Raw genomic sequence first — 23695 nt, forward strand, 5'->3', positions numbered from 1 at the left:
TCTGATGTTTGTGTATATGCACGGTCGGGTTGACAGCCAGTCTTTTCGCTGGTACTTCAATGGGCTTTCACCATCATCATCATCTCAGTCTCATTTCACCCTTCATTACTCCACACAAATAAAGCACAGCACACCAACTCGACAAGATTTATTTTAAATCAAAGTGCCACTTGCAGTCTGATTGTCTCCAGCACAGAAGCAACCCTCATTCAATAAGGCAGCAAAAAGATTTATCCGTGACCCTGAGAATACCCACAAAACAGGGCTTTATAATCAAAGCTCTTCCTAAGCTTGATTTATTCCTTTTTTTTTTTTTTTATTCCTTTTAAAGCTGTAAACATTCGATTGAAAATTTAAGATAGACCCTGATTTAAAACACTCACACTACAAAGCTGGACGGATAACAGTCAGACGTCCTGAGCGGCCCGAGGGCTCCTCAGGGTGCGAAGAGCAGCGGCTGCATGGTGACGAAGGTGAAGTTGTAGACGGTGGGCAGGCCGCGGTGCGCGGTGCCGTTGAACCGGTCCCAGGAGAAGGGGGGCAGGCCTCCCTCGGTGGTGGGGCCGTTCACCGCCTCCGCCACGAACGACTGCGCCATGTGGAAGTCGGTCACCTGCAGCGACACAGAAAACACCAAGACTAAGAATCAGTCAACGTTAAGATGATATTTTTGAAAGAAATGTAAATAATAATATTAAAAATATACACCAAATTAATCGTGACAAGCTTCATCTGAAGCTTGGGTGGTAGTTGCCTAGTGGGTAACACACTCACCTATGAACCAGAAGACCCAGGTTCAAATCCCGCTTACTACCATTGTGTCCCTGAGCAAGACACTTAACCCTAAGTTGCTCCAGGGGGACTGTCCCTGTAACTACTGATTGTAAGTCGCTCTGGATAAGGGCGTCTGATAAATGCTGTAAATGTAAGCACGTTCTCTCCTCTTCAGTCAATCAAGACCGCTTTGTTCCAATTATTCATAACCCATTAGTCACAAAATGGTTAAATGATCTATTTTTATTCGTCTGTCACATAAGGGTGGTAGTGGGGTGGGTGAGTATCCCTGAGCAAGACACTTAACTCTGAGTGTCTCCAGGGGGGACTGTCCCTGTAACTACTGACTGTAAGTCTCTCTGGATACGGGCGTCTGGTAAATGCCGTACATGTAAATGTAATAAGGAAGAAGCAGTAGAGACAGGCGTCCAGATTATTAATAAAAACCTTGGTGTCGTAGCATCCTCCTGGACTGGGTCTGTCTGGCTGCAGGTCGTTTCGACAGCAGATGGAATTGCACGGATCTCCGCCTGAATAAGGGTCGTGCTCATAGTCTGGAGGGGAAAAAAACCCCCAAAAAACACGATTAGCAACTCAGCAGGAAGTGAGAACGTGTTCCGCTCTGCAACCACAGAAAAGGGAAGCGAGAAGGGAAGGGAAGCTCTGTTCTCCGTTGTTGTCCCTGGCTGGTGGGACAACCTGCCCTCCTCCACACGACTAGCCGAGACTATCACCACTTTTAAGAAGCAGGTGAAAACCCTCTTGTTCAAAAAATATTACAGACAAATCGAACACTTACACACGCACATGCGTACACATTGCACAAAACAATACAAAAATGTATATATACATTATAATTTTTCTTCGTCTAGCACCTAACAATCTCTGAGCATGTCCTTCACTGACAAGTTTGAGCCTTATCAGGGCTCTTAGTTTGTAAACTCAATATTCTATAGAAATCGAACGAGAATTGCTGGTGTCTTCTTCTTGTAGGTCGCTTTGGATAAAAGCGTCTGCTAAATAAAGTAAAGTAAAGTAAAGAGAAGAAGCGGGGGAGAAGGAGGAAGGGCCACCGTTATATCGCATGATGCGCTTCAGGCCCTCCAGGTCGCTCACGGCTCCCTGGTCTCGCCGGAAGATCTTGGCGCGGGGGCAGAGGTCGTAGGAGAACTCTGAGCCATGTTCCCTCCGCATCTCCTCATAACCGCTCATGGCGTAGATCCTGGGGTGGAACGGCACGTTGTAGGAGGGCCAGTAACCTGGGGAGACAACCAGAGCTCCACGAGTTCCCTCCGCGTTTTTTCACCGCTGGGAAGATGGCGCCGCGCGGTGACGGACGTCTGACCTCGACGCAGCGTCTGCGTCTGGTCCGAGTATTCCACCAGCCCGGGGATCTGCTCCACCACAGTGAGGGCTCCGTCGTCAAGCTCCCGGCCCAGGGCCACCTTGCTCAGGTCCACCACCATGTACTGGTTGTTGTAGGTTCCTGCACGGAGGTCGGAAGGTGAGAGGGAGCGTAACGGCGCGCCGGCAGGAGAACCGAGCGCCTCACCAGAATTGTGTCTGGAGAAGATCTGGGCCCACTGCTCCCCGCTGTGCGCCAAGGCGTGTGCCAGTCGCACCCTCTGCCAGGCAAACAGGCTGCTGGGCGTCACCACAGAGAAGAGCGAGGAGTTGAAGACGCTGTTGGTGGTCTGGGTCATTACGAGGCCGCTGCCAAGCAGGTAGAAATCGTCCAGCGACACCAGGAACCCTGCAGGGGAGCAACGCGACGCTAGACGAGACTGCAGCGGCCGCGTCTGATGGACGCCAGGGGAGTTGACGCGAGTCTCACAATCGACGCATCGCGATGGCGCTGCCTTCTGTTAAAGGCCCGTTCACTTTGACACGGTGCCGATTATAAAGTCCGCTTCAACACACTCGCCTGTGAACCAGAAGACCCAGGTTCAAACCCCACTTACTACCATCGTGTCCCTGAGCAGGACACTTAACCCTGAGTGTCTCCAGGGGGGGGGGACTGTCCCTGTAACTACTGACTGTAAGTCGCTCTGGATAAGGGCGTCTGGTAAATTCCGTAAATGTTAAACACAGACAGTGTTAAATTCACCCTAGTCAGGCCAGGGCCACTGTAGCACCAATATACCACAATTACCACGTATTTCAGTACCGGTCGTACGGTGCCACCGTCTGCCGCTGCTTCTGTTTGTTCTCTCCGAGACGCTGAATCAAGCGCCCCGACTACCGGCAAGAACTCCAGTGAAGAGACCAGCAGATAAATCCTGGTTCCTGACAACTGCTAAACGAGGACACAGCATGAAACGAACCAGACGCCGATCTGCCAAGGTACCACTGAGGTGCCACTGAGCAAAGCACCGTCCCCACACACTGCTCCCCGGGCACCTGGCTGCCCACTGCTCACCAAGGGTGATGGGTTAAATGCAGAGGACAAATTTCACTGTGTGCACTGTGTGCTGTGCTGCTGTGTATCACGTGTGACAATCACTTCACTTTCACTTTCAGAGGGTCACCACAGCCACCACCACCGTGACAACTACAGCTTCAGGGATCTTCAAGTGGACCAGCAGCATCATAATGGACACATAATGTACACCAGGACACTGGACTAAAACCTACTCTGCACAGTCCAGTACCTCCAACATGGACGGATGCTCTATGCTGCATTTTGGATTTCTCCACCTCTACAACTGTAGGACTTTTTTCTCTTATTGGACAAATCGTCACCAACCCTGCACTGACACCACTTGCAGGCTCACCCGACCCTGGAAGGGGGTCCCTCTCTCTATCACTCCGTCCCAACGTTTCTTCCTTTCTGTTTTTCCTTGTGTGCAGAAGGGTCAAGTGTTGGGGTGTCAACTGTAGGACACGGACGTTCGAAAAGAACGCCCTCTGACCGCCAGAACGCGCTTACAAATCGATGCAAGAAAACGGTTCAGTCCGCGCTCACCTGACCGGGCCCGGCTCAGACGTCGGCCTCAACTCTCACCTCACGGACGTGACGTGGGGTAGAAACAGTGACACCGGTGCGGCGTACCCGGGTAGCTGCTGAAGGACATCTTGCCGGTGGCGGCGTGGGGCTCGCCCAGGCGGACGTCCCAGTGCTTGTAGATGCGCATGGTGGCGGCGTAGGTGTACCAGCTGGAGTGGGCGAACAAGAGGTTCTCGTACCCCGGCAGCATCTGCACAGAACCGCCACAGACGGGGTCACGCGAGCGGCCCGGCGGAAGGCCCGCGGGCGCGGCGGGAGGCGCCCACCTTGATGAGGGCCGAACAGTGGCCCATCTCGGGCCGCCTGTAACCGGCGGCCGGCGGCGGCGACCCCGGCACCAGTGCCGGGATCAGGTCCAGCAGGTCCCCCACGGCGTTCAGGAACTGCACGGCGAACATGGGCAGCGGCTGCAGGGCACACGGAGCGTCAGATTATGAAAAAAAAAACAAAAAAAAAACGGAAGGGCGTCGGCCGGCGGGGGCGGGACTCACCTTCTTACCCGCGCGCTTGGCCCACTGGGCCGCTCCGGCCTGGAGCCCGTCCATCTGGGCCACGACCAAGCCGGCGTGCTGCCAGAAGGGATCGCGGCTCCTGTTCAGTCGGACCTGCTGCCTGGTCCACGCGTCCTGCTTGCTGAGAGGAAGGACAGGAGGGACAGGAGGGACTTTAGGACTGTCCCGTGTCCATTAGAGCAGAAGCAGGATGGCCGGCATGTCACACTCACTCCATGAAACTTCTCACTGCGGCGAGGACCTTCTGGTCCTTGATGAGCTGAGGGAACATGTTGAAGTAATGGGCGTACATCTGCCTGGTTAGAAGAAGAAGGAACGTCATGCATCTGGTACATGCGACATGGCGACATGACAATATGAGTGTGTCGCAGTGGGGGCGACGATCGTTACTCGGCGGTGAGGAAGCCTTCCAGGTATCCAGCCAGGAAGTAAGTCACGTCGTCGGGCTCCGCGGTGTCGCCGTAGCCGGCGCGGAGCTCCAGGACGCCCCAGCCGGTGGCGGCCAGCGAGTCGTTGAAGTAGCCGTACGCGTCGCCGCCCTCCTCCAGGACCCGCTCCTTCAGCAGCACCGTCTTGTGGCTCGCGTCCCAGTACACGGTGGCCTTGTTCACGTCTGGGGACGGGGACACGGACACGCTGTTACCTCAGAAGGCGCAACAGTGTCGCCGCTTTCGGTGTCGGACGCGAGGAAAAGTCGGAACCGGTTCCGCTCGGAAACTCACTCTGCGCTCCGGGCCCCAGCGCCAGGCTGAGGACGAGAGCCGCGCACAGGCCGCCGCTCCACATGCTCCCTCCGAGACGCGACGAGGAACCGGTCCCGGCCGCTGGGGCGGGGAGTTACGCCGTTCGAAATAAACCCCGCAAAACGGCGGCGGCGAAAGGCTTCCGGTCACAAGGTGCAAAAAAAAAAAAAGCGCTACACCCCAGATGGGACTCGAACCCACAATCCCTGGCTTAGGAGGCCAGTGCCTTATCCATTAGGCCACTGGGGCGGGACGATGCTCCGGCTGCCGCTGGGGGCATTTCATGTTTATAAACGGTACTTTTTAAAATGGTACCTGTCCGTTCATTATTCAGGACTATTTTACCACTTCAAACGGTAAATGGTACCTGTCTGTTTATTATTCAGGACTATTTTACCACGATAAACGGCACCTGTCTGTTCATTATTCAGGACTATTTTACCACGGTAAACGGTACCTGTCTGTTTATTATTCAGGACTATTTTACCACGATAAACGGTACCTGTCTGTTTATTATTCAGGACTATTTTACCACGATAAACGGCACCTGTCTGTTCATTATTCAGGACTATTTTACCACGGTAAACGGTACCTGTCCGTTCATTATTCAGGACTATTTTACCACGATAAACGGCACCTGTCTGTTCATTATTCAGGACTATTTTACCACGGTAAACGGTACCTGTCTGTTTATTATTCAGGACTATTTTACCACGGTAAACGGTACCTGTCCGTTCATTATTCAGGACTATTTTACCACGATAAACGGTACCTGTCTGTTTATTATTCAGGACTATTTTACCACGGTAAACGGTACCTGTCCGTTCATTATTCAGGACTATTTTACCACTTCAAACGGTAAATGGTACCTGTCTGTTTATTATTCAGGACTATTTTACTACGATAAACGGCACCTGTCTGTTCATTATTCAGGACTATTTTACCACGATAAACGGTACCTGTCTGTTCATTATTCAGAACTATTTTACCACTTCAAACGGTAAATGGTACCTGTCTGTTTATTATTCAGGACTATTTTACCACGATAAACGGCACCTGTCTGTTCATTATTCAGGACTATTTTACCACGATAAACGGTACCTGTCCGTTTATTATTCAGGACTATTTTACCACGATAAACGGTACCTGTCTATTTATTATTCAGGACTATTTTACCACGATAAACGGTACCTGTCTATTTATTATTCAGGACTATTTTACCACGATAAACGGTACCTGTCTGTTTATTATTCAGGACTATTTTACCACGGTAAACGGTACCTGTCTGTTTATTATTCAGGACTATTTTACCACGGTAAACGGTACCTGTCTGTTCATTATTCAGGACTATTTTACCACGGTAAACGGCACCTGTCTGTTCATTATTCAGGACTATTTTACCACTTCAAATGGTACCTGTCCATTTATTATTCAGGACTATTTTACCACGATAAACGGTACCTGTCCGTTTATTATTCAGGACTATTTTACCACGGTAAACGGTACCTGTCTGTTTATTATTCAGGACTATTTTACCACGATAAACGGCACCTGTCTGTTCATTATTCAGGAATATTTTACCACGATAAACGGCACCTGTCTGTTCATTATTCAGGACTATTTTACCACGATAAACGGCACCTGTCCGTTCATTATTCAGGAATATTTTACCACGATAAACGGTACCTGTCCGTTTATTATTCAGGACTATTTTACCACGGTAAACGGTACCTGTCTGTTCATTATTCAGGACTATTTTACCACGATAAACGGCACCTGTCTGTTCATTATTCAGGACTATTTTACCACGGTAAACGGTACCTGTCTGTTTATTATTCAGGACTATTTTACCACGATAAACGGTACCTGTCTGTTCATTATTCAGAACTATTTTACCACTTCAAACGGTAAATGGTACCTGTCTGTTCATTATTCAGGACTATTTTACCACGATAAACGGTACCTGTCTGTTCATTATTCAGGACTATTTTACCACGATAAACGGCACCTGTCTGTTCATTATTCAGGACTATTTTACCACGGTAAACGGTACCTGTCTGTTTATTATTCAGGACTATTTTACCACGATAAACGGTACCTGTCTGTTCATTATTCAGAACTATTTTACCACTTCAAACGGTAAATGGTACCTGTCCGTTTATTATTCAGGACTATTTTACCACGATAAACGGTACCTGTCTATTTATTATTCAGGACTATTTTACCACGATAAACGGTACCTGTCTATTTATTATTCAGGACTATTTTACCACGGTAAACGGTACCTGTCTGTTTATTATTCAGGACTATTTTACCACGGTAAACGGCACCTGTCTGTTCATTATTCAGGACTATTTTACCACTTCAAATGGTACCTGTCCATTTATTATTCAGGACTATTTTACCACGATAAACGGTACCTGTCCGTTTATTATTCAGGACTATTTTACCACGGTAAACGGTACCTGTCCGTTTATTATTCAGGACTATTTTACCACGGTAAACGGTACCTGTCTGTTTATTATTCAGGACTATTTTACCACGATAAACGGCACCTGTCTGTTCATTATTCAGGAATATTTTACCACGATAAACGGCACCTGTCTGTTCATTATTCAGGACTATTTTACCACGATAAACGGCACCTGTCTGTTCATTATTCAGGAATATTTTACCACGATAAACGGCACCTGTCTGTTCATTATTCAGGACTATTTTACCACGGTAAACGGTACCTGTCTGTTTATTATTCAGGACTATTTTACCACGATAAACGGTACCTGTCTGTTCATTATTCAGGACTATTTTACCACGATAAACGGCACCTGTCTGTTCATTATTCAGGACTATTTTACCACGGTAAACGGTACCTGTCTGTTTATTATTCAGGACTATTTTACCACGATAAACGGCACCTGTCTGTTCATTATTCAGGACTATTTTACCACGATAAACGGTACCTGTCTGTTCATTATTCAGGACTATTTTACCACGGTAAACGGTACCTGTCTGTTCATATACTGAATATATCGCCATCAGGAACCGAACTGCACATTCAGCGGATTCATGTTCAGAACGGACACCAGGACACGGTGAAATGATCTTTAATGTTTGGACTGATACTCAACTCACACACGTTAATGTCACGTCGGGGTACAAATGTGCGACCAATCAAACAAAACCAAGCGTTTAATTACTCAAAACCACACACACATACACACACACACACACACACACCAACTCGAGAAGCGATCAGCAGTGATCCAGCGGGACACTCCATACAGTAATCAGGACAGGAGGTTCCAGGAAACGAGCAGGCATCACCACCTGAGCCCCAGAACCAGAACCGACTAAAGAGTGTGTGGTCCAGATCCTCATCGGTCTTCCTTGATGATGATGATGATGAGCGACATCTACAGTCTCGGTAAAGAGCCAATACAGGATGAGAAGAAGTTACAGCAGGCCACAAGCAGCAGAACAAGTAGTGCACCAACAAAACCGCCTGAACCGTTAAGGAAGAAGAAATATTTTCTTTTAAATATAAAATTTAAATACCCACACGAAGAAAATAATGCCGCATGCAAAGATTAGAACCGACACCCGGCCGCCCCTTCCGGGTGTGAGAAGGCACCCTAAACCAGCGGATTTTCCAGACAGAGGCGTCAGACACCCGTACACCCCGCAAGCAAACAGCTGAATAAATACACAGAGCCGGTTTCGGTAACGAGATAGGACCAGTGGAACCTTCAGTGTTGAGTTTCAGGCCTCCGGGCCGTTCCGTTTTCTAGCATTAAAATGGTTTTTCACATTAAAAACCTTCATATAACGTATATTATAACGGGAAAAGAATCCATCAAAGTCCACAATAAGAAGAAACGTTTTGGTCACTGGACTAGATGAACACCACGACGGGTTCTAGAATAAATAAAGGCTTTGATGATCTTTGGTTAGAACAGTAGTGGTGATTTATGGGTGTGTGTGTGTGTGACGCCTCTGCAGTGACTCAGTCGTCATCGATCAGCTTCTCGGCCCCGTTCTCTGCGGCGCCGCCCTCCTCCTCCTCGTCGTCCTCCTCCTCGGCGTAGGACTGCGACTGGCCGCCGTAGTTGGTCATCGTGCGGGTGAGGTCCACCTCAATGGGGAAGACGTCGGCCTCCTTCAGCACGGCGTAGCACTCGTCGTAGTAATGGGACATTCCCGAGACGAAGCGCTGAAGCTGGAACACGATGTCCTGGACTGCAGGTGGAGAGAAGGAACGTTTTAACACCCAATGTAAAAAATAAATAAATAAAAATCATTACATAAAAAAAAATTACAGGTGGAGGGAACGATTTATCACTCAAGTGTAAAAAAGAAAATTCAAATTCATAAAATAAAAAACTGCAGGTGGAGAGAAGGAGAGTTTAGTACCCAGTGTAAAAAATAAAAATTCATTACATAAAAAAACTGCAGTTGGAGAGAAGGAGAGTTTTAGTACTCATTGTAAAAAAATTAAAATAAATAATAATAATAATAAAAAATGCAGGTAGAGAGAATGAGAGTTTTAGTACCCAGTGTAAATGTTTTTTTAAATAAATAATAATAATAAAAAAATACAAATTAATAACATAAAAAACTGCAGTTGGAGAGAAGGAGAGTTTTAGTACTCATTGTAAAAAAATTAAAATAAATAATAATAATAAAAAATGCAGGTAGAGAGAATGAGAGTTTTAGTACCCAGTGTAAATGTTTTTTAAATAAATAATAATAATAAAAAAATACAAATTAATAACATAAAAAACTGCAGGTAGAGAGAATGAGAGTTTTAGTACCCAGTGTAAAAAAAATAAAATAAATAAAATTCATAACAAAAAAAAAAAATGCAGGTGGAGCGAAGTTTTAGTACCCTGTGTAAAAAGAATTATAGTAATAATAAAAAAAAAATACAATTCATAACATAAAAAAACTGTAGGTGGAGAGGAGAATTTTAGTAACCAGTGTAAATAAAAAAATGTTTAATTCATAACATAAAAAAACTGCAGGTGGAGAGAAGGAGAGTTTTAGTACCCAGTGTAAAGAAAAAAATTTTTAATAAATAATAATAAAAAAATGCACATTGACATAAAAGAACTGCAGGTAGAGAGAGGGAGAGTTTTAGTACCCAGTGTAAAAATAATTATAATAATAATAAAAAAAATGTAATTCATAAAATAAAAAAAACTGTAGGTGTAGAGAGAATGAGAGTTTTAGTACCCAGTATAAAAAAAAAATGCAGGTGGAGAGAAGGAAAGTTTTAGCACCCAGTGTAAAAATAAATAAATAACAAACAAAAAAAAACCCACCATGTTTCTGGTCGAGAAGCTCAATCTTCTCCAGAACGTCCTTCCTCATCTTAGCGAAGCGAGCTCGGGCCTCCTGGCGGCAGCGCAGGATGAGCCGGTACTCGTAGTTCCCTGTGCTGACCCTATACAGCGGCTCTCCCATGGCCTGTCACACACACACACACACGACACATGGAGAGAAGGTAGGGCCCATAAACTGGTTCGAAGGCAAAAACCAAGATCCACATACGATGCAGCTGTATTCTTCATCATCCATCTCCTTCACCTTCAAGCAGTACGACTGCGAAAAGAGACACAAAGTTGAAACGACCAGCGACGTTCCCCTTTAGAACGCGCGTGCAGCGCTCTCGACCCACCAGGTACTCGAACTTGACGTCCAGGTACTTGCGGATGGTGAGCTTGGTGTCTGGGATGGCCTTGTGCAGGTAGGTGTTCAGGTCATGGAGCATCTGAACGAAACAAGAACAGCGTCTCCCCGTTTTAGCGGGCGGGGGACAGGAGTGGGCGTCGGCGTTAGGCAGGGGGCGGAGCCGGCCTCACCGGCTTGATGGTCTTGAGCAGCTGGACGCCGTACTTCTCGATGCTGCGATGCGCCTCGGCGAACTTCACGAAGGCCTCGCTGGCGGCGGCCTGCGGCTCCCGCACGCCGATCACGGAAAACACGTCGCCGAAGGCTGAAGGCAGAAGCAACGCGGGTCAGTTCCAGCGAGGCCGCGGGGCGGAGCTCGCTCGGCACCGCCACCCACCTCGGTGCGTCTGGGACAGCTCGAAGAAGGCCCGGAGCAGCCGCTTCGTGTGCTCCATCAACCCTGCGGAGCGAGGTCAGAGGTCAGGAGCGGGACGTGGATGCTGCGACGATAACCACAACCAAACGTATCATTTAACCACAAGACCCGGGTACGAACCCCCCCCCTCCCGTTGTTATTACATAATAATGGACGTTGCGTAATCTGGAGTCCATAAGGTGAGGAAGATATAATAATAAGATCTTATTATATTATTCTTAATTATGAAATTCATCGGGGCAGCGGTGGCCTAGCGGTTAAGAAAGCGACCCCGTAATCAGAAGGTGCCACTGAGGGCCCGTTGATGAAGTTCCTGTCCCCACACACTGCTCCCCGGGCGCCTGTCATGGCTGCCCGCTGCTCACTCAGGGTGATGGTTAAATACAGAGGACAAATTTCACTGTGTGCACTTCACTTTCACATGGGATTATCTAGGAAAAAAGGAATTTTTTTCTGTTCTACTCGGTACTATACTGTCTGGGTAAAACTGGAACTTAGTTGCTCCGCCCCTTTAGTCGACCGAAAATTGACTGGGGACCAAAATGGCCGCCGGACGTAGAGACTGGACAGAAAGCCGGCTGGAGGCGTTACCTTTGTAAAGTTCTGCCGTCTTCTCCAGCTCCTCCAGCCTCTTCACCAGGCCGTCTGGGGAGAAGCCCCCCGCAGGTGTTAATAAACGAGTGTAATAAAACGCAGCCATGTGACCGAGGCCATGTGACCATGTGACCCTCACCGTTGCACAGTATGGCCCTGCTGAGCCCCAAGGCGTCCGCGGTCCCCGAGCTCATGTTCTCCACCAGTCGGTGCTTCACCTTCTTCAGCACTGAAAAATGGCGAGGAGAGAGGGAGTTAGCGAGGGAGTTCGTCCCGGCGGCGTCCCCGCCGTGCCACCAGCGGACATACCGATGTCCAGGGACTTGCCCTGCTTCGGGTCCGCCTGCAGCTTGTTGTAGTGCATCGTCACTTCACCCTGTCCTCGAGAGCGGAGCAGAACGTCACAAAGCCGTTCATTTCTACGCTAAAAACAACAAATCGGCGGCGGCACCGTCGCGCCACGAGGACGCGGGTACCAGAACGATGGCTTCACCCCACCGGACGGACATACGAATGTGTCACCAGCCACCTGAACGGTCTGGATCATCTTCGCCACCTCCACCTTGGTCTTCCCCTTCACGGGCTTGCCGTTCACCCCGGTGATCTCGTCCCCGGCAGCCAGGGTCCCGTCCAGCGCCGCAGGCGTGTTATCGAAGACCTGGAAACGGGGGGGGGGGGGGGGGGGGGGGGGGGGGACAACGAGTGTCACAACAAGTGTCACGTTCCCTGTCGCCTCGCAGGGCGGCGTGCGACGGGCCACGGTCACCTGGACGATGTACAGGCAGGGACAGTACTGCGCGCCGCCGCCGATGCTGATCCCGACCAGGTTCTGCGCGTCCTTGGTCAGGGTGACAGTCCCGGGGACCGTGGGGATGCCACTGCAACGAAACACGCCACGCTGTGACACATGCTGTGACACATGCTGTCACAAACAAGGAGACGCCTTCAAATACGGCGCGACGCGCAGGCGCTTACAGCTTGTCCTCCTCCAGCTCGTAGTCCATGTCCGTGAACATTTCTCCTGCGCTCCGGAGGGAGGGACGCGGACAGTCGTGCGAGGGACGTCACGTCACCTCCACGGCGACATGAGGGACGCGGGTCGCGTCGGCGGATGCTAATTAGCTTTAGCTTCGGCTGGCAACGAGAAGGAAGAAGCGAAGCGGAGACGGAGGGGCCGACTCCTCTCCTCCGGCTCGGCGACAGTACACGTCACTTCCGGCACGCACCGGAAACGACGCCGAGCGTACGCTCACCCCCCCCGGAGGACGTTTCTAGTACTAGTATTTTGTTAATAAGTGTTTTATTAATAAGTTAATAAACTGTTGACGTAGAATAGAATTCCGATTCTCTGCAGATACTCATGTGTGCTGTAAAGTGTATTTAATGCATATTCTCCTTTCCATAATTACAAGTGAAAACCCGATGACGCAGTTTTGTAGAAATGCACCTTTATTTGTCCATTTCTAAGAATAGTGCAGCTTACAATTCCTACACAAGAATGCAAAAAAAAAAAAACTTCATTAATACTGCATAGATAAACGTCATGTAAGTCTGATACATCTTAACATAAGTCATGAGGTCCTGCCAGTGCGGTTATATGCATAATTCATAATATACATGTATGAATATAATCACACATGTAATACAGGAGGACGCATCTTATGTGAATAGTCAGCTGCTTTTCAAAGAAAGAAAATGAGCTATAATTCTGCTATAAAATCACTGACGTTTGAACCCTGTTAAATGCTTACAGATGTTATGAATAATTTTCTTTTTCATATTATATTTACAAAAGCTATTATGCAACAAAAGTTCCCCCTCCTCGCATGATAAAAAGTCTTTTTGAAGGTTTGTACGTCATTGCATATAATTATATATGTAAAAAAAAAAAGTTTATTTTTATCACTCTGCTCCTGCTGTTGGTCCCCATGAACAGCGGTTGCTTGTTAATACTGTACAGTATGTAAATTTAACACTGATGCATGAAAATGTTACACTTTGATCTCCTCTTCATCGTCGGGAAGGTCATAAATGGCACCTCTGTGGTTGTGTATCGGGGAGATGCTTCGCTGATGGCCCTTCAGAAGAGCGCCGCCTCCGTAGTGTCGCGCCAGCACGTCCGCCGCGTGCTGGAAGCGCTCGGCCTCCATCCCAGGCTCCACGCGCACCGGGACGGCCGCCGTCACCGGGGAGTCCCCGTCCCCTTCGCCCGCGTCCTGCCCCTCGATGGCCCAGTCCGGACTGCAACAGCGAAGCGGCGAGTCCTCGGAGGCGGACGACTCCGCCACCATCGTTCCGACAGAACTCTGGCCGTCCTCGGCCTCCTCGGACGCTCTGAGGCTGCCGGGGCTGTCGATCATGCCCAGCACCTCACTCATCAGGGACGGGCCCAAGTCGATGGTGAACGAGGCAAGCGAGTCCGAGCGGGCCATCCCGAAGCCGCTGTCAGGGAGCGAGCTGCGGCGGACATCCGGGGAGAATGATCCAGGAACGTCTTGGGAATGTTTGTCAAGGCGGGACAGGCGAGGCAAGGTGACGAAACCGGACTGGACTCCTACAGAAACAGAGGACAACAATGAGCGACAGACCATTCACATTTTGTGGCGCTGCTAGAAGCCGGAGTAAATGCAACAGGAAGTGCATCCAGCTCCTGTGGGTCCTGCTCTGGAAAGGGCTCCGGTTGGGGCTGAGACGCATCAATGGGGAACCTTTTAAAATGATGTTGTCTGTTTACTAGTGCAGCTAAAAAAAATTAGAATATTTCATAAAGCTTGATCTACCTTTTTCATGCAGCCAAATAGTTTGCAAGGTGGTCGTCATTGTAAAAAGTCTGAGAACCTGCGCTTTAGCACATTTATGGGCTGATATATGGGCTGTGTGTCATTTTCAGACGATATTAATTATTAGGACAAATAACCAATAATATCGGCATCCTTATTCATGTTTACACTTATGAATATTTTACTTATTATTATTTATTAACATCGCATGATTGAATACATGGACAGGCTAAAAAGTTCCTTTTTAACAATGAAGATTTTTTTCACAGTTTCTTTTCTGAAGACACTGTGATGCTCTTCTAAAACACAGTATCAATTGTATTTTAACTTATTATTTGATATGTTGTTCTTCCTTTCAAATTTCGGTAGGTTTTTAGCCTTTGTCAACGTTAACAGACTCATAATACATGTACTGCTGCAAGCCACCAGGGGCCGTCTGCCATATCCTCCATTTGGACTGTTTGTGAGTACAGTGGCGGTTCATTTTTTTTCTGGATTTTTATTTTTAACGTTTGAGGCCTTAATTTAGGAACAGTGAATTTAAGACTATTTAAAGCAAGTCCCACCAAACAGACAGAAAGTTGGTACTGGGCAAACTATTATTGTAAAAATAGTAAAAACCAGTGCATTCCTCATGACTACAATAAGGTGGCATCTGCAGGATCGCCTGCTGTTTTATGGCCAGGAGGCGGCAGTCTGCACCCACTTTGTTTGGGGCACGCTGGCCCTTCCCACGGACATTCCACAGGGCCTCGGATCCCTCCCCGGGGCAACTGCTGAATTTACGCCTGGTGCGCTTTTCTGGGTTTCCTTTCAGAGCCCCCGGAGGCACGCGGGGTGCGAAACTGCTGCGGAAAAAAGAGTCTCGGGGGCGCGAATTCCCTGGGAGTTGGGTAATAACCCTGAAAACCGGGGTAATTCCAGACATCCTGCTTACGATGGCACACAGCAATCCATACTGAGCCCCATCATATCTGCACGGCTCCCGAGGACATGACTCATTCTCCACGCTGCTGCAGCTGACGGCGGGCGTCGGTCTGTTTGTCGGGGCGTTGTACCCGTGTACAGGTGTTGCCCCAGCGACTGCAGTGACTCAGCAAGAGGCTTAAAGTGGGACCACGAACAAGACTTTCCCATAAATAATTATTCAGTCGTAAAGGTCTCCAGCCTCCATGGATAAGATCCCACAGATGCTAGATGCTTGAGGAGAACATCAGTATTATAGGCTTCACCTGACATTCTGCTGTGATTGATCAGTGCATCTGGAACTGTGCATACTTCATATTTCTATTTACGTTTAAAGAGGGGAGGAGCCTGAACACATGATGCGCACACCAGTCAATATGTCACACGTCCAGGTGTGTAGTAGCTTAGTGGGTAAAACACTCACATGTGAACAAAACAGCACAAAGCCCCAGGTTCAAACCCCACTTACTACCATTGTGTCCCTGAGAAAGACATTTATCCCAGAGTGTCTCCCTGTCACTACTGCTTCCATCTCCTCCCTTTCTCCTCTGTTTCCTTGTTCTTTCACTAATACCCTTTAAACAGAGGTTGTCACTGGACGTCACAAACTGGGACCACACCCACTACCAACACTTTATCGGCACTTTAACTTGAACGTACTGATAACCCAGCCACTGGAGACGCACGTGACAGCGTATTTCACCAAATGCCGTGGCAACCTCTAACGGGAGGAGCCGAAGGGAGAAGAAGAAGTAAAGTGAAGTGAAGTGATTGTCACATGTGATACACAGCAGCACAGCACACGGTGCGCACAGTGAAATGCGTCCTCTGCATTTAACCCATCACCCTGAGTGAGCAGTGGGCAGCCATGACAGACGCCCGGGGAGCAGTGTGTGGGGACGGTGACTTGATGCCATCATGGCCCACCTTACCGTAGGTGAAGAGCGAGTCCTCTGGAGAGCTGACTGAGCTGGGGAACAGCGCCCTCGCCAGGCAGCCGTTTTCCATGTTCAGCTGTGGCAGCGAGATGGCGTTCTTGATGATGGGCGAGACGGGCGGCGGCGGAGGCGAGAAGTCGTGTGACCCTTCCCTCGGTCGGGGCGCCGGGGTCTTGTACACATGGCGCAGGGTGCGGCTGAAAAAGCCGGCCGTCTTCGAGGCGCTGGTCGGGGATTCTGGTCCACTAGGCCCCGCCTCTCTGCTGCCGCCATGGTTGCTGAGGAAGGAGGTGTCGCCAAAAACGTCCCCGCCGCGCCCCACGTGCATGGTGTGGCGGAAGTCGCCGAGTGGCGGGCTGATCATGTCCACGGAGAGGTCACTCTTGAAGCGCCGCCTCCCCTGAGAGCTTGACACCAGGCCCTTAATGCCGGGCAGCTTTCCCAGACTCATGGTGGCAAAATGAACGATCCCTTAATTTAATTCCTGCGTCAAAACAAAGAAGCACTGACCTCAGATCAGAGAGCTGAGTTGAGGGACCACATGTTCACTCCCTGTCCTGACGAATTTTAATTGCGATTCTCCACTAGTTGTGTGGTCCCTTGCGTCCTCGGGGTCGGTCCTCCCTCCGCCCGGAGGACTGGGGTTGCTCCAGGAAAAGCTAAATAAGGAAAGGCTTTTATTGTGGAGGTTCCTTTACTCCTGGGTTCTTACCACAAGGGTAATGTCCTCAGATCCTTTCTAAATCCACAAAACGAGCCTTCATTAGCCATGCGATGTCCCCTGACGTCTGCAGGCCCTACATACACTGGGAGTTCTGGTGTGGCAAGGCGTAGAACTCGGCCCTGCACACCCACAGGTTATAAATAGGATAATTGGATTTTGACGGGTCTAACACACCTTCGAGCCTGGACTTCTCCTCCTCCTCCCGTGACTCGGCACCAGAGCCCGCCGAGAGGGATGCTGATCCTCCGTGCTTCACTTCGGTCCTAACCTACGTGGTACCTTGGTGAGCATCTCAGATGATGGTTCCTGCTCTCTTTAGGGTGGATTGTGAAGTACGACGTCAGGACGGGCGTTTAGATAAAACCCGCCGGGGTTAACGGCCCCTCTCCTTCTCTCCAGCAAATTAGACAGCAGTAAGTTAAAGGGCGCTAATCCATGGCTGTGTGTTGTCTGAGCCTCGAGGGGAGAATGACAGCTCGCGGGGGGTTGGCCGCGTCCCGGATTAGCCGGGGGGGGGATTAGGTCGTCCCTCCCTCCCCTCTCGGCCCGATACTCTCCCGCTCGCTCGCCTCGACCTCACGCAATCCACTTAGCTCGCCGCCATCCACGGGTTCCCCACAGACAGGTTCTCACAGCGGGACGCAGAGAGTCTTCAGAGACACGGAACTGGGGAGGAGAAGAAAGTGACGTTAGCGCAGTTCCATTTTCACCCGTCATTCAGGTTCCACTAACAAAAAAGCCGGGGTGCAACTAACATGTGACCTGTGACCTCTAACATGTAAATCAAATTAAAGCTTTAGATGAACAGCACTGTTGCCAAAAACACTGGTTTCAGGCATTTTTAGGGAGCAAATGTGAACCCCACCCTGTGTAACCCCCAAATCGATATGATCAACAAACTGAGCTGAATGGAAAAAAATCCGAATTTAAACTTGTATTCTGGAATGCGCCGCATACCCCAGTCCAGCCTGCTGGGAGTCTCAGGGGTGTGACGATGCTTTTTACTCTGATCCCTCAGGCTTATTAACGACTGACCACCGGTTTGGTTAAGCCGCCGTTTAGTCGCTCCCTCCGGGATTTTTGCGATCAACTTTTGTGATTGTTGCAATCTTAAATGCAGCAATTTTAATGAAAAGTTGCTCTTTACACAACATTTCTGCTCTTTTTCTACTCTTCTTTATACATTGACTTCCACTCATTTGCACACCTTCACCCTACCTGTTCCACATATTTTATGTTAAAGACACAAAAGTGTAATATTTGGTTATGTTTGCAATATTTCCATATTGGTTCATTGTATACTTGCAATATTTGCAATACTGTGGTCTGTACAGTCGCTAAAAGCATTTCACTGCATATCATACCGTGCATGACTGTGTACGTGACAAATAAAATTTGAAATTGAAATCGAAATCGTTTTTCCTGGGAAAGGTTGCTGGGCGATTTGCCTTGGCTGGCCGCGCATGTCTGCAGCTGTTCAACCGACAACTTTCCTTTGTGTTCCACCACATCGTTGCATGCGGTACAAAATGTGCGAGTGACGTTGGCGTCAGCCAATTGGTGGCTGTCTAGTATAAACGGTTTCTGAGGAGCGGGTGTGTTGTTTTTTTGTTGAGTTCAGATGTTGGCGCGTGAACGTCTGTGTTCTGCGCCTTGTGCATTGCCAGTAGAAGGCAGCGTCGGCACGTCCAACACGGCAGCGTCCTGTCGCACGTGTCGGCAAGTTCGGTAAAACTGACTTCGTTTGAGTGGTGCAAAATGTAGGACGTGCAGTGATTGGTCAAAATTTGTGTTTTGGGGATAGTAATGAGGACTCGACAAAAGTGCAAAACGCAGATAATACTGGGTGGCAGTGGCCTGGTGGGTAACATACTCGCCTATGGACCAGAAGACCCAGGTACAAACCCCACTTACTACCATCGTGTCCCTGAGCAAGACACTTAACCCTGAGTGTCTCCGGGGGGGACTGTCCCTGTAACTACCGATTGTAAGGGTGTCTGGATAATGCTGTGAATGTAAATGTAGGCTATTCAGGTACAGCTTGAAATAATTCATGCTGATTGGCCAAATTTGCATCAATTGCTGCCTGTTTTATCCGTGGTAGTTTAAATAACATTTTTAATTTTAATGTACAGCACTTTGGCCAGCTCCTTTGTTGTGTTAAAGTGCTTTTACATAAACATGGTACGGTATGGTAAAATTACACAACATAAAATGCTAGGGGTGTCTCACAATCGTGGACGATTCTGCTTTGATGCAGGGCAGAACATAATCGATTACATCATAATGATGTTGCTTGGTGATATTCTAGTTAAAAAGTTGAGCCGGAAATATCGTAGTCCGCGTTCATTTGATGCCATCCGAACACACAGGCAATCGAACGGCCAATGCTCTTACTGATATTGGCTGCGTGTCTGAGGTTGTAATCCTGTACAATACAACTGGGGCCAGATAAGTTTCTGCCTGGTTTTCAGCGTTTAAGGACACTATTCATCCTGACCGTTTGCAAAAATGCAGCGCCAAACTTCCAAGGAACCTCCACCATTGTGACGTCCAGCTGGCGCCGATCACCATCGGCACGATTGGGGCTCCATATCGCTAGACGGCTGATGGGACAGAGCAGATCTCCAACATGCAGCCCGAGGGTTCATGCTGTATGTCGTCTGTCTTTTTGTGTGTGCAATACGGGAGCGCGTGTGGACGCGTGTACATCCAGGACTGCTGGCCTGCAGGAGGTCTGGAGGGTTCTCGTGGCCGTGTGCAAGGCGCAGAGTTCTACACAGGAACAGCAGAGCCAGAGGGGACTCAGCTCGAAGTTTTTCCCTACTCTCGGTCGCCATCATTTCCATTCCCCCCTCGGTCACTGCAGGCACTCATTATTGCACCACCCTCCAGTTCGTCAGAGAACAAACTACCTCGAGATCCAATGGAATGCAAGTCTTCCACTTTATAAGCTCCCTGGACTAGAAAAACGCTTTTTCATTAACTTAGAACAGGCCAAAACAGCTGGGCAGAGCCAATGCACATTCATTATTCTGGATTTCTGTTGTCCCGCATATCCGGCCTTTTCAAGTCACGGTACTTCATGCAGAAACAGAAATCTGAGCTGACGTGTTTTTTTTTAGGGACATCTAATGAGAGAACATTGCTGCAGCAAGTTAAACAGAGAAGGATCCGTGGGCGCAAGCAGCATCGATCTTTATCTGGACCAAAGACCGGAACCGGTCTTTTACTCTCATACGTGCTCATTCCAGAACCACAAGGAGAACCCAGGGTGCTCTGGACTCCAGTTCCTGTTAGTTCCGCTTTTAAAATGCCCGGTGGAAACTGGCCTGAACGTGGAGCGCGTGCTGTGTTTACGCCGAGGGGATTCCAGGCATCGCGTATCATGTGATTTGCTGTTTAATTGTACCTGTGCACGTCCGTAAACAGGCCCCTCGCCGCCGCGAGGGTATGTAATGGGAACAGCGTGTTGGCGAGGCTCTGATGAGGAACGCGGCCTCTTCTTCCTGCGATTGGCCGGGTCAACACAGCGAGAGCCGGGCCGCCAGAGAACGGTTCTAGAGCGAGACCGCAGCTTCGGTACAGTGCACCGCATGCCAGCACTGGCATTCAGTGTTTGTGTGTGGGCCGTTTGGGATGAATTGCGTCCCCATCTTGTCCCAGTATAACCCCACTGCGATCAAATTCGAAACTCCACAGCGTTTTCCACCCCCCCCCCTTTGTTCTCTTCATGCTCCTTCTCATCTCAGGGTGGGCGTCCGTCCAGCGGACAAAAGTTGGCTTCGTTGCCTCAGTCCAGTGACTGTTTCTTAAGGGTTTTGTGTTTCAAGAACAACACGGCGACGACACGGCCGGCCGGCATGACTGCTGACTCTGAACTCGGTTTTAATGGTCGCAGGCATCTCCTCGGGACAAACGGAGACCGTACCAATCTGACCAATCTCCAGAATCCACCAAACGCTCACCACAGGCCACCACTGGAAACCCTCAACCTCATATGAGCTGGTTTTAATTTGTATAGGTCATCACACTGTCCACCAGGATCCACCAAACGCTCACCACAGGCCACCACTGGAACCCTCACCTTCATCTGAGCTGGTTTTAATTTGTATAGGTCATCACACTGTCCACCAGGATCCACCAAACGCTCACCACAGGACACCACTGGAACCCTCACCTTCATCTGAGCTGGTTTTAATTTGTATAGGTCATCACACTGTCCACCAGGATCAACCAAATGCTCACCACACGCCACCACTGGAACCCTCACCTTCATCTGAGCTGGTTTTAATTTGTATAGGTCATCACACTGTCCACCAGGATCCACCAGGATCCACCAAACGCTCACCACAGGACACCACTGGAACCCTGAACCTCATCTGAGCTGCATTTAATTTGTACAGGTCATCACACTGTACACCAGGATCCACCAAACGCTCACCACAGGACACCACTGGAACCCTGAACCTCATCTGAGCTGCATTTAATTTGTATAGGTCATCACACTGTACACCAGGATCCACCAAACGCTCACCACAGGACACCACTGGAACCCTGAACCTCATCTGAGCTGCATTTAATTTGTACAGGTCATCACACTGTCCACCAGGATCCACCAGGATCCACCAGGATCCACCAAACGCTCACCACAGGCCACCATTGGAACCCTCAACCTCATCTGAGCTGCTTTTAATTTGTACAGGTCATCACACTGTCCACCAGGATCCTCCAGGATCCACCAGAGCGTGGGGTCCTCTGAGAACCCCCCGACTGTTCTACTGCAGATAGACTTCGACCTGGCAGCTGCTCACATGGTTCCTCACGGTTCCTGGACACCAGCGGGGTGCTGCAGCTTCTTAAAGAACTATCCTACCACAAAACACGCATGCGTCTTACTGCAAAGAAAAGAGGACAAACAAATCGAACATGCAAGAGGCTGCATTTGGCGCGAATTACACGTCAACACACACACACACGCTGTGTTATGCAGAGTGTTCATTTTAAAATGCCTTTTATGGCGCATGCATTCACAGAAACGGCATTGCGAGGTCGCGCTTCTGGAAGAAGTTCGCTGCCGCCGCGGAACACGTTCTAAACGCGCGTAAACTCACCTCGGACCGGAGCGCGTCACCGTGAAGCGGCTTCTGCAGCGGCGGCGCGCAGAAAAGCGCGGAGGAGAAGAGAGGAGGAGGAGGAGGAGGAGGAAGGAGGAAGGAGGGAAGAGGCGCGGCGCCGGGCGCCGTCAAATCACCGCAGCAGACGACCGGGGACGTCAGGGGACACTCCGCAGCGACAACGCCACTCTCTCTCTCTCTACAGTACAGACCAAAAGTTTGGACATCTTCTCATTCAACGTGTTTTCATGACCATTTACGTTGGTAGATTCTCACTGAAGGCGTCAAAACTATGAATGAACACATGTGGAGTTCTGTACTTAACAAAAAGTGGAGACCTGACCTCCACAGTCACCGGACCTGAACCCAGTCCAGATGGTTTGGGGTGAGCTGGACCAACAAGTGCTAAACACCTCTGGGAACTCCTTCAAGACTGTTGGAGAAGCATTTCAGGTGACGACCTCTTGAAGCTCATCGAGAGTAGTTATGGGGCTAATCTGCTAAAAATCTTTGACCTCTGGTGACCTCAGCCAGCTCCCAGTTTCTCTGGGGCCAGTGGGGGTCAAACACTGAGTGGCATTCAGCGGCCGCAGCGCTGCGCTCAGCATGGATCGCCTCCAGGTGAAGCCCTGTCTGTCTGCCTTCGTTCAGACAAGCGCTGCGTTCTTTTGCGCTTTGTGTAGCAGAAGCTTTAATAAAAAAATATCACCTTTATCATCTTTATCATATGCACATAAAGGGTACGATTCAAAAACATTCAACGGCCATGAACTGTCTAGTGGGTAAAAATGTAACCTATGACCCAAATTACCAAAAGGCTGCATCTTCAAACCCCACTTTACTCCCACGTGTCCCAGTGTAAGACACTTTGACCTGAGAGGCATAACGATAATGTAACAAAGTGGGATAATAGTGGAATAATTGCTCTTCAGGTAGCATGTGCATTGAAGATTAATTTGTATACAGGGTATACAAATTCTCCACACCCCCCCTCTGCTACGTTCCCTCCACCGGCTCCCAGTAGCTGCACGCATTAGGTTCAAAATACTGATGCTGGCCTACAAAGCCAAACATGGAGTAGCACCATCCTACCTCACAGCCCTTATTACACCTCGCACTGCACCTCGTATACTCCGAGCCTCCAGTACTGCTCGCCTGGTCCCTCCATCTCTGAAGGTAAAAGGAAGACTCTCATCTAGACTCTTCTCCGTCTTGGCCCCTCGGTGGTGGAATGAACTTCCCCTGGAGGTCAGAACAGCTCAGTAACTGAGTATTTTCAAACGACAGCTCAAGACGTTCCTCTTTAGAGAATATTTAGATGAACTTGTAACCAGAACCAGGAAATTTGACCACATCACCCCAGTCCTACAATCACTGCACTGGTTACCCATCAAATTTAGGATTGACTACAAAATCCTACTTTTAACCTATAAA

The 23695-nt window shown here is 49.1% G+C and overlaps 3 protein-coding genes and 1 non-coding gene across 7 annotated transcripts; all 4 read right to left on the minus strand.

The window, feature by feature from the left end:
- Positions 1-282: 282 nt before the first annotated feature.
- Positions 283-5249, minus strand: plbd1a (phospholipase B domain containing 1a). The gene is made up of 11 exons (XM_028987668.1): positions 5016-5249; positions 4684-4906; positions 4506-4589; positions 4273-4414; positions 4048-4188; positions 3827-3971; positions 2327-2527; positions 2120-2260; positions 1848-2033; positions 1222-1328; positions 283-613 (listed from the first exon to the last, which is right to left on the minus strand). Exons 1-11 carry the CDS (start codon positions 5077-5079, stop codon positions 437-439), a joined length of 1611 nt encoding a protein of 536 aa, XP_028843501.1. The 5' UTR covers positions 5080-5249; the 3' UTR covers positions 283-436.
- trnar-ccu (transfer RNA arginine (anticodon CCU)) lies at positions 5213-5285 on the minus strand. Its single transcript has one exon. It is a non-coding gene; the product is annotated as a tRNA-Arg (tRNA).
- Positions 5286-8125: 2840 nt separating this feature from the next.
- pick1 (protein interacting with prkca 1) lies at positions 8126-12939 on the minus strand. 2 transcript variants are annotated; one of them, XM_028987669.1, is made up of 12 exons: positions 12712-12939; positions 12503-12614; positions 12248-12394; positions 12046-12112; positions 11876-11965; positions 11734-11787; positions 11104-11166; positions 10898-11031; positions 10714-10806; positions 10587-10637; positions 10358-10502; positions 8126-9272 (listed from the first exon to the last, which is right to left on the minus strand). In XM_028987669.1, exons 1-12 carry the CDS (start codon positions 12750-12752, stop codon positions 9040-9042), a joined length of 1230 nt encoding a protein of 409 aa, XP_028843502.1. In that variant the 5' UTR covers positions 12753-12939; the 3' UTR covers positions 8126-9039. The 2 variants fall into 2 exon arrangements, with proteins under 2 accessions (XP_028843502.1, XP_028843503.1); XM_028987670.1 differs by having other exon boundaries at positions 8208-9272; positions 12266-12394.
- Positions 12940-13167: 228 nt separating this feature from the next.
- On the minus strand, positions 13168-22405 carry cdc42ep1b (CDC42 effector protein (Rho GTPase binding) 1b). 3 transcript variants are annotated; one of them, XM_028986725.1, is made up of 4 exons: positions 22259-22405; positions 17319-17810; positions 16415-16904; positions 13168-14290 (listed from the first exon to the last, which is right to left on the minus strand). In XM_028986725.1, exons 3-4 carry the CDS (start codon positions 16869-16871, stop codon positions 13728-13730), a joined length of 1020 nt encoding a protein of 339 aa, XP_028842558.1. In that variant the 5' UTR covers positions 16872-16904; positions 17319-17810; positions 22259-22405; the 3' UTR covers positions 13168-13727. The 3 variants fall into 3 exon arrangements, with proteins under 3 accessions (XP_028842558.1, XP_028842556.1, XP_028842555.1); XM_028986723.1 differs by having other exon boundaries at positions 16415-17079; XM_028986722.1 differs by having other exon boundaries at positions 16415-17810.
- Positions 22406-23695: the final 1290 nt, after the last annotated feature.

This window comes from Denticeps clupeoides, chromosome 7 (genome assembly GCF_900700375.1).
Source record: "Denticeps clupeoides chromosome 7, fDenClu1.1, whole genome shotgun sequence".
NCBI classification, from domain to species: Eukaryota; Metazoa; Chordata; class Actinopteri; order Clupeiformes; family Denticipitidae; genus Denticeps; species Denticeps clupeoides.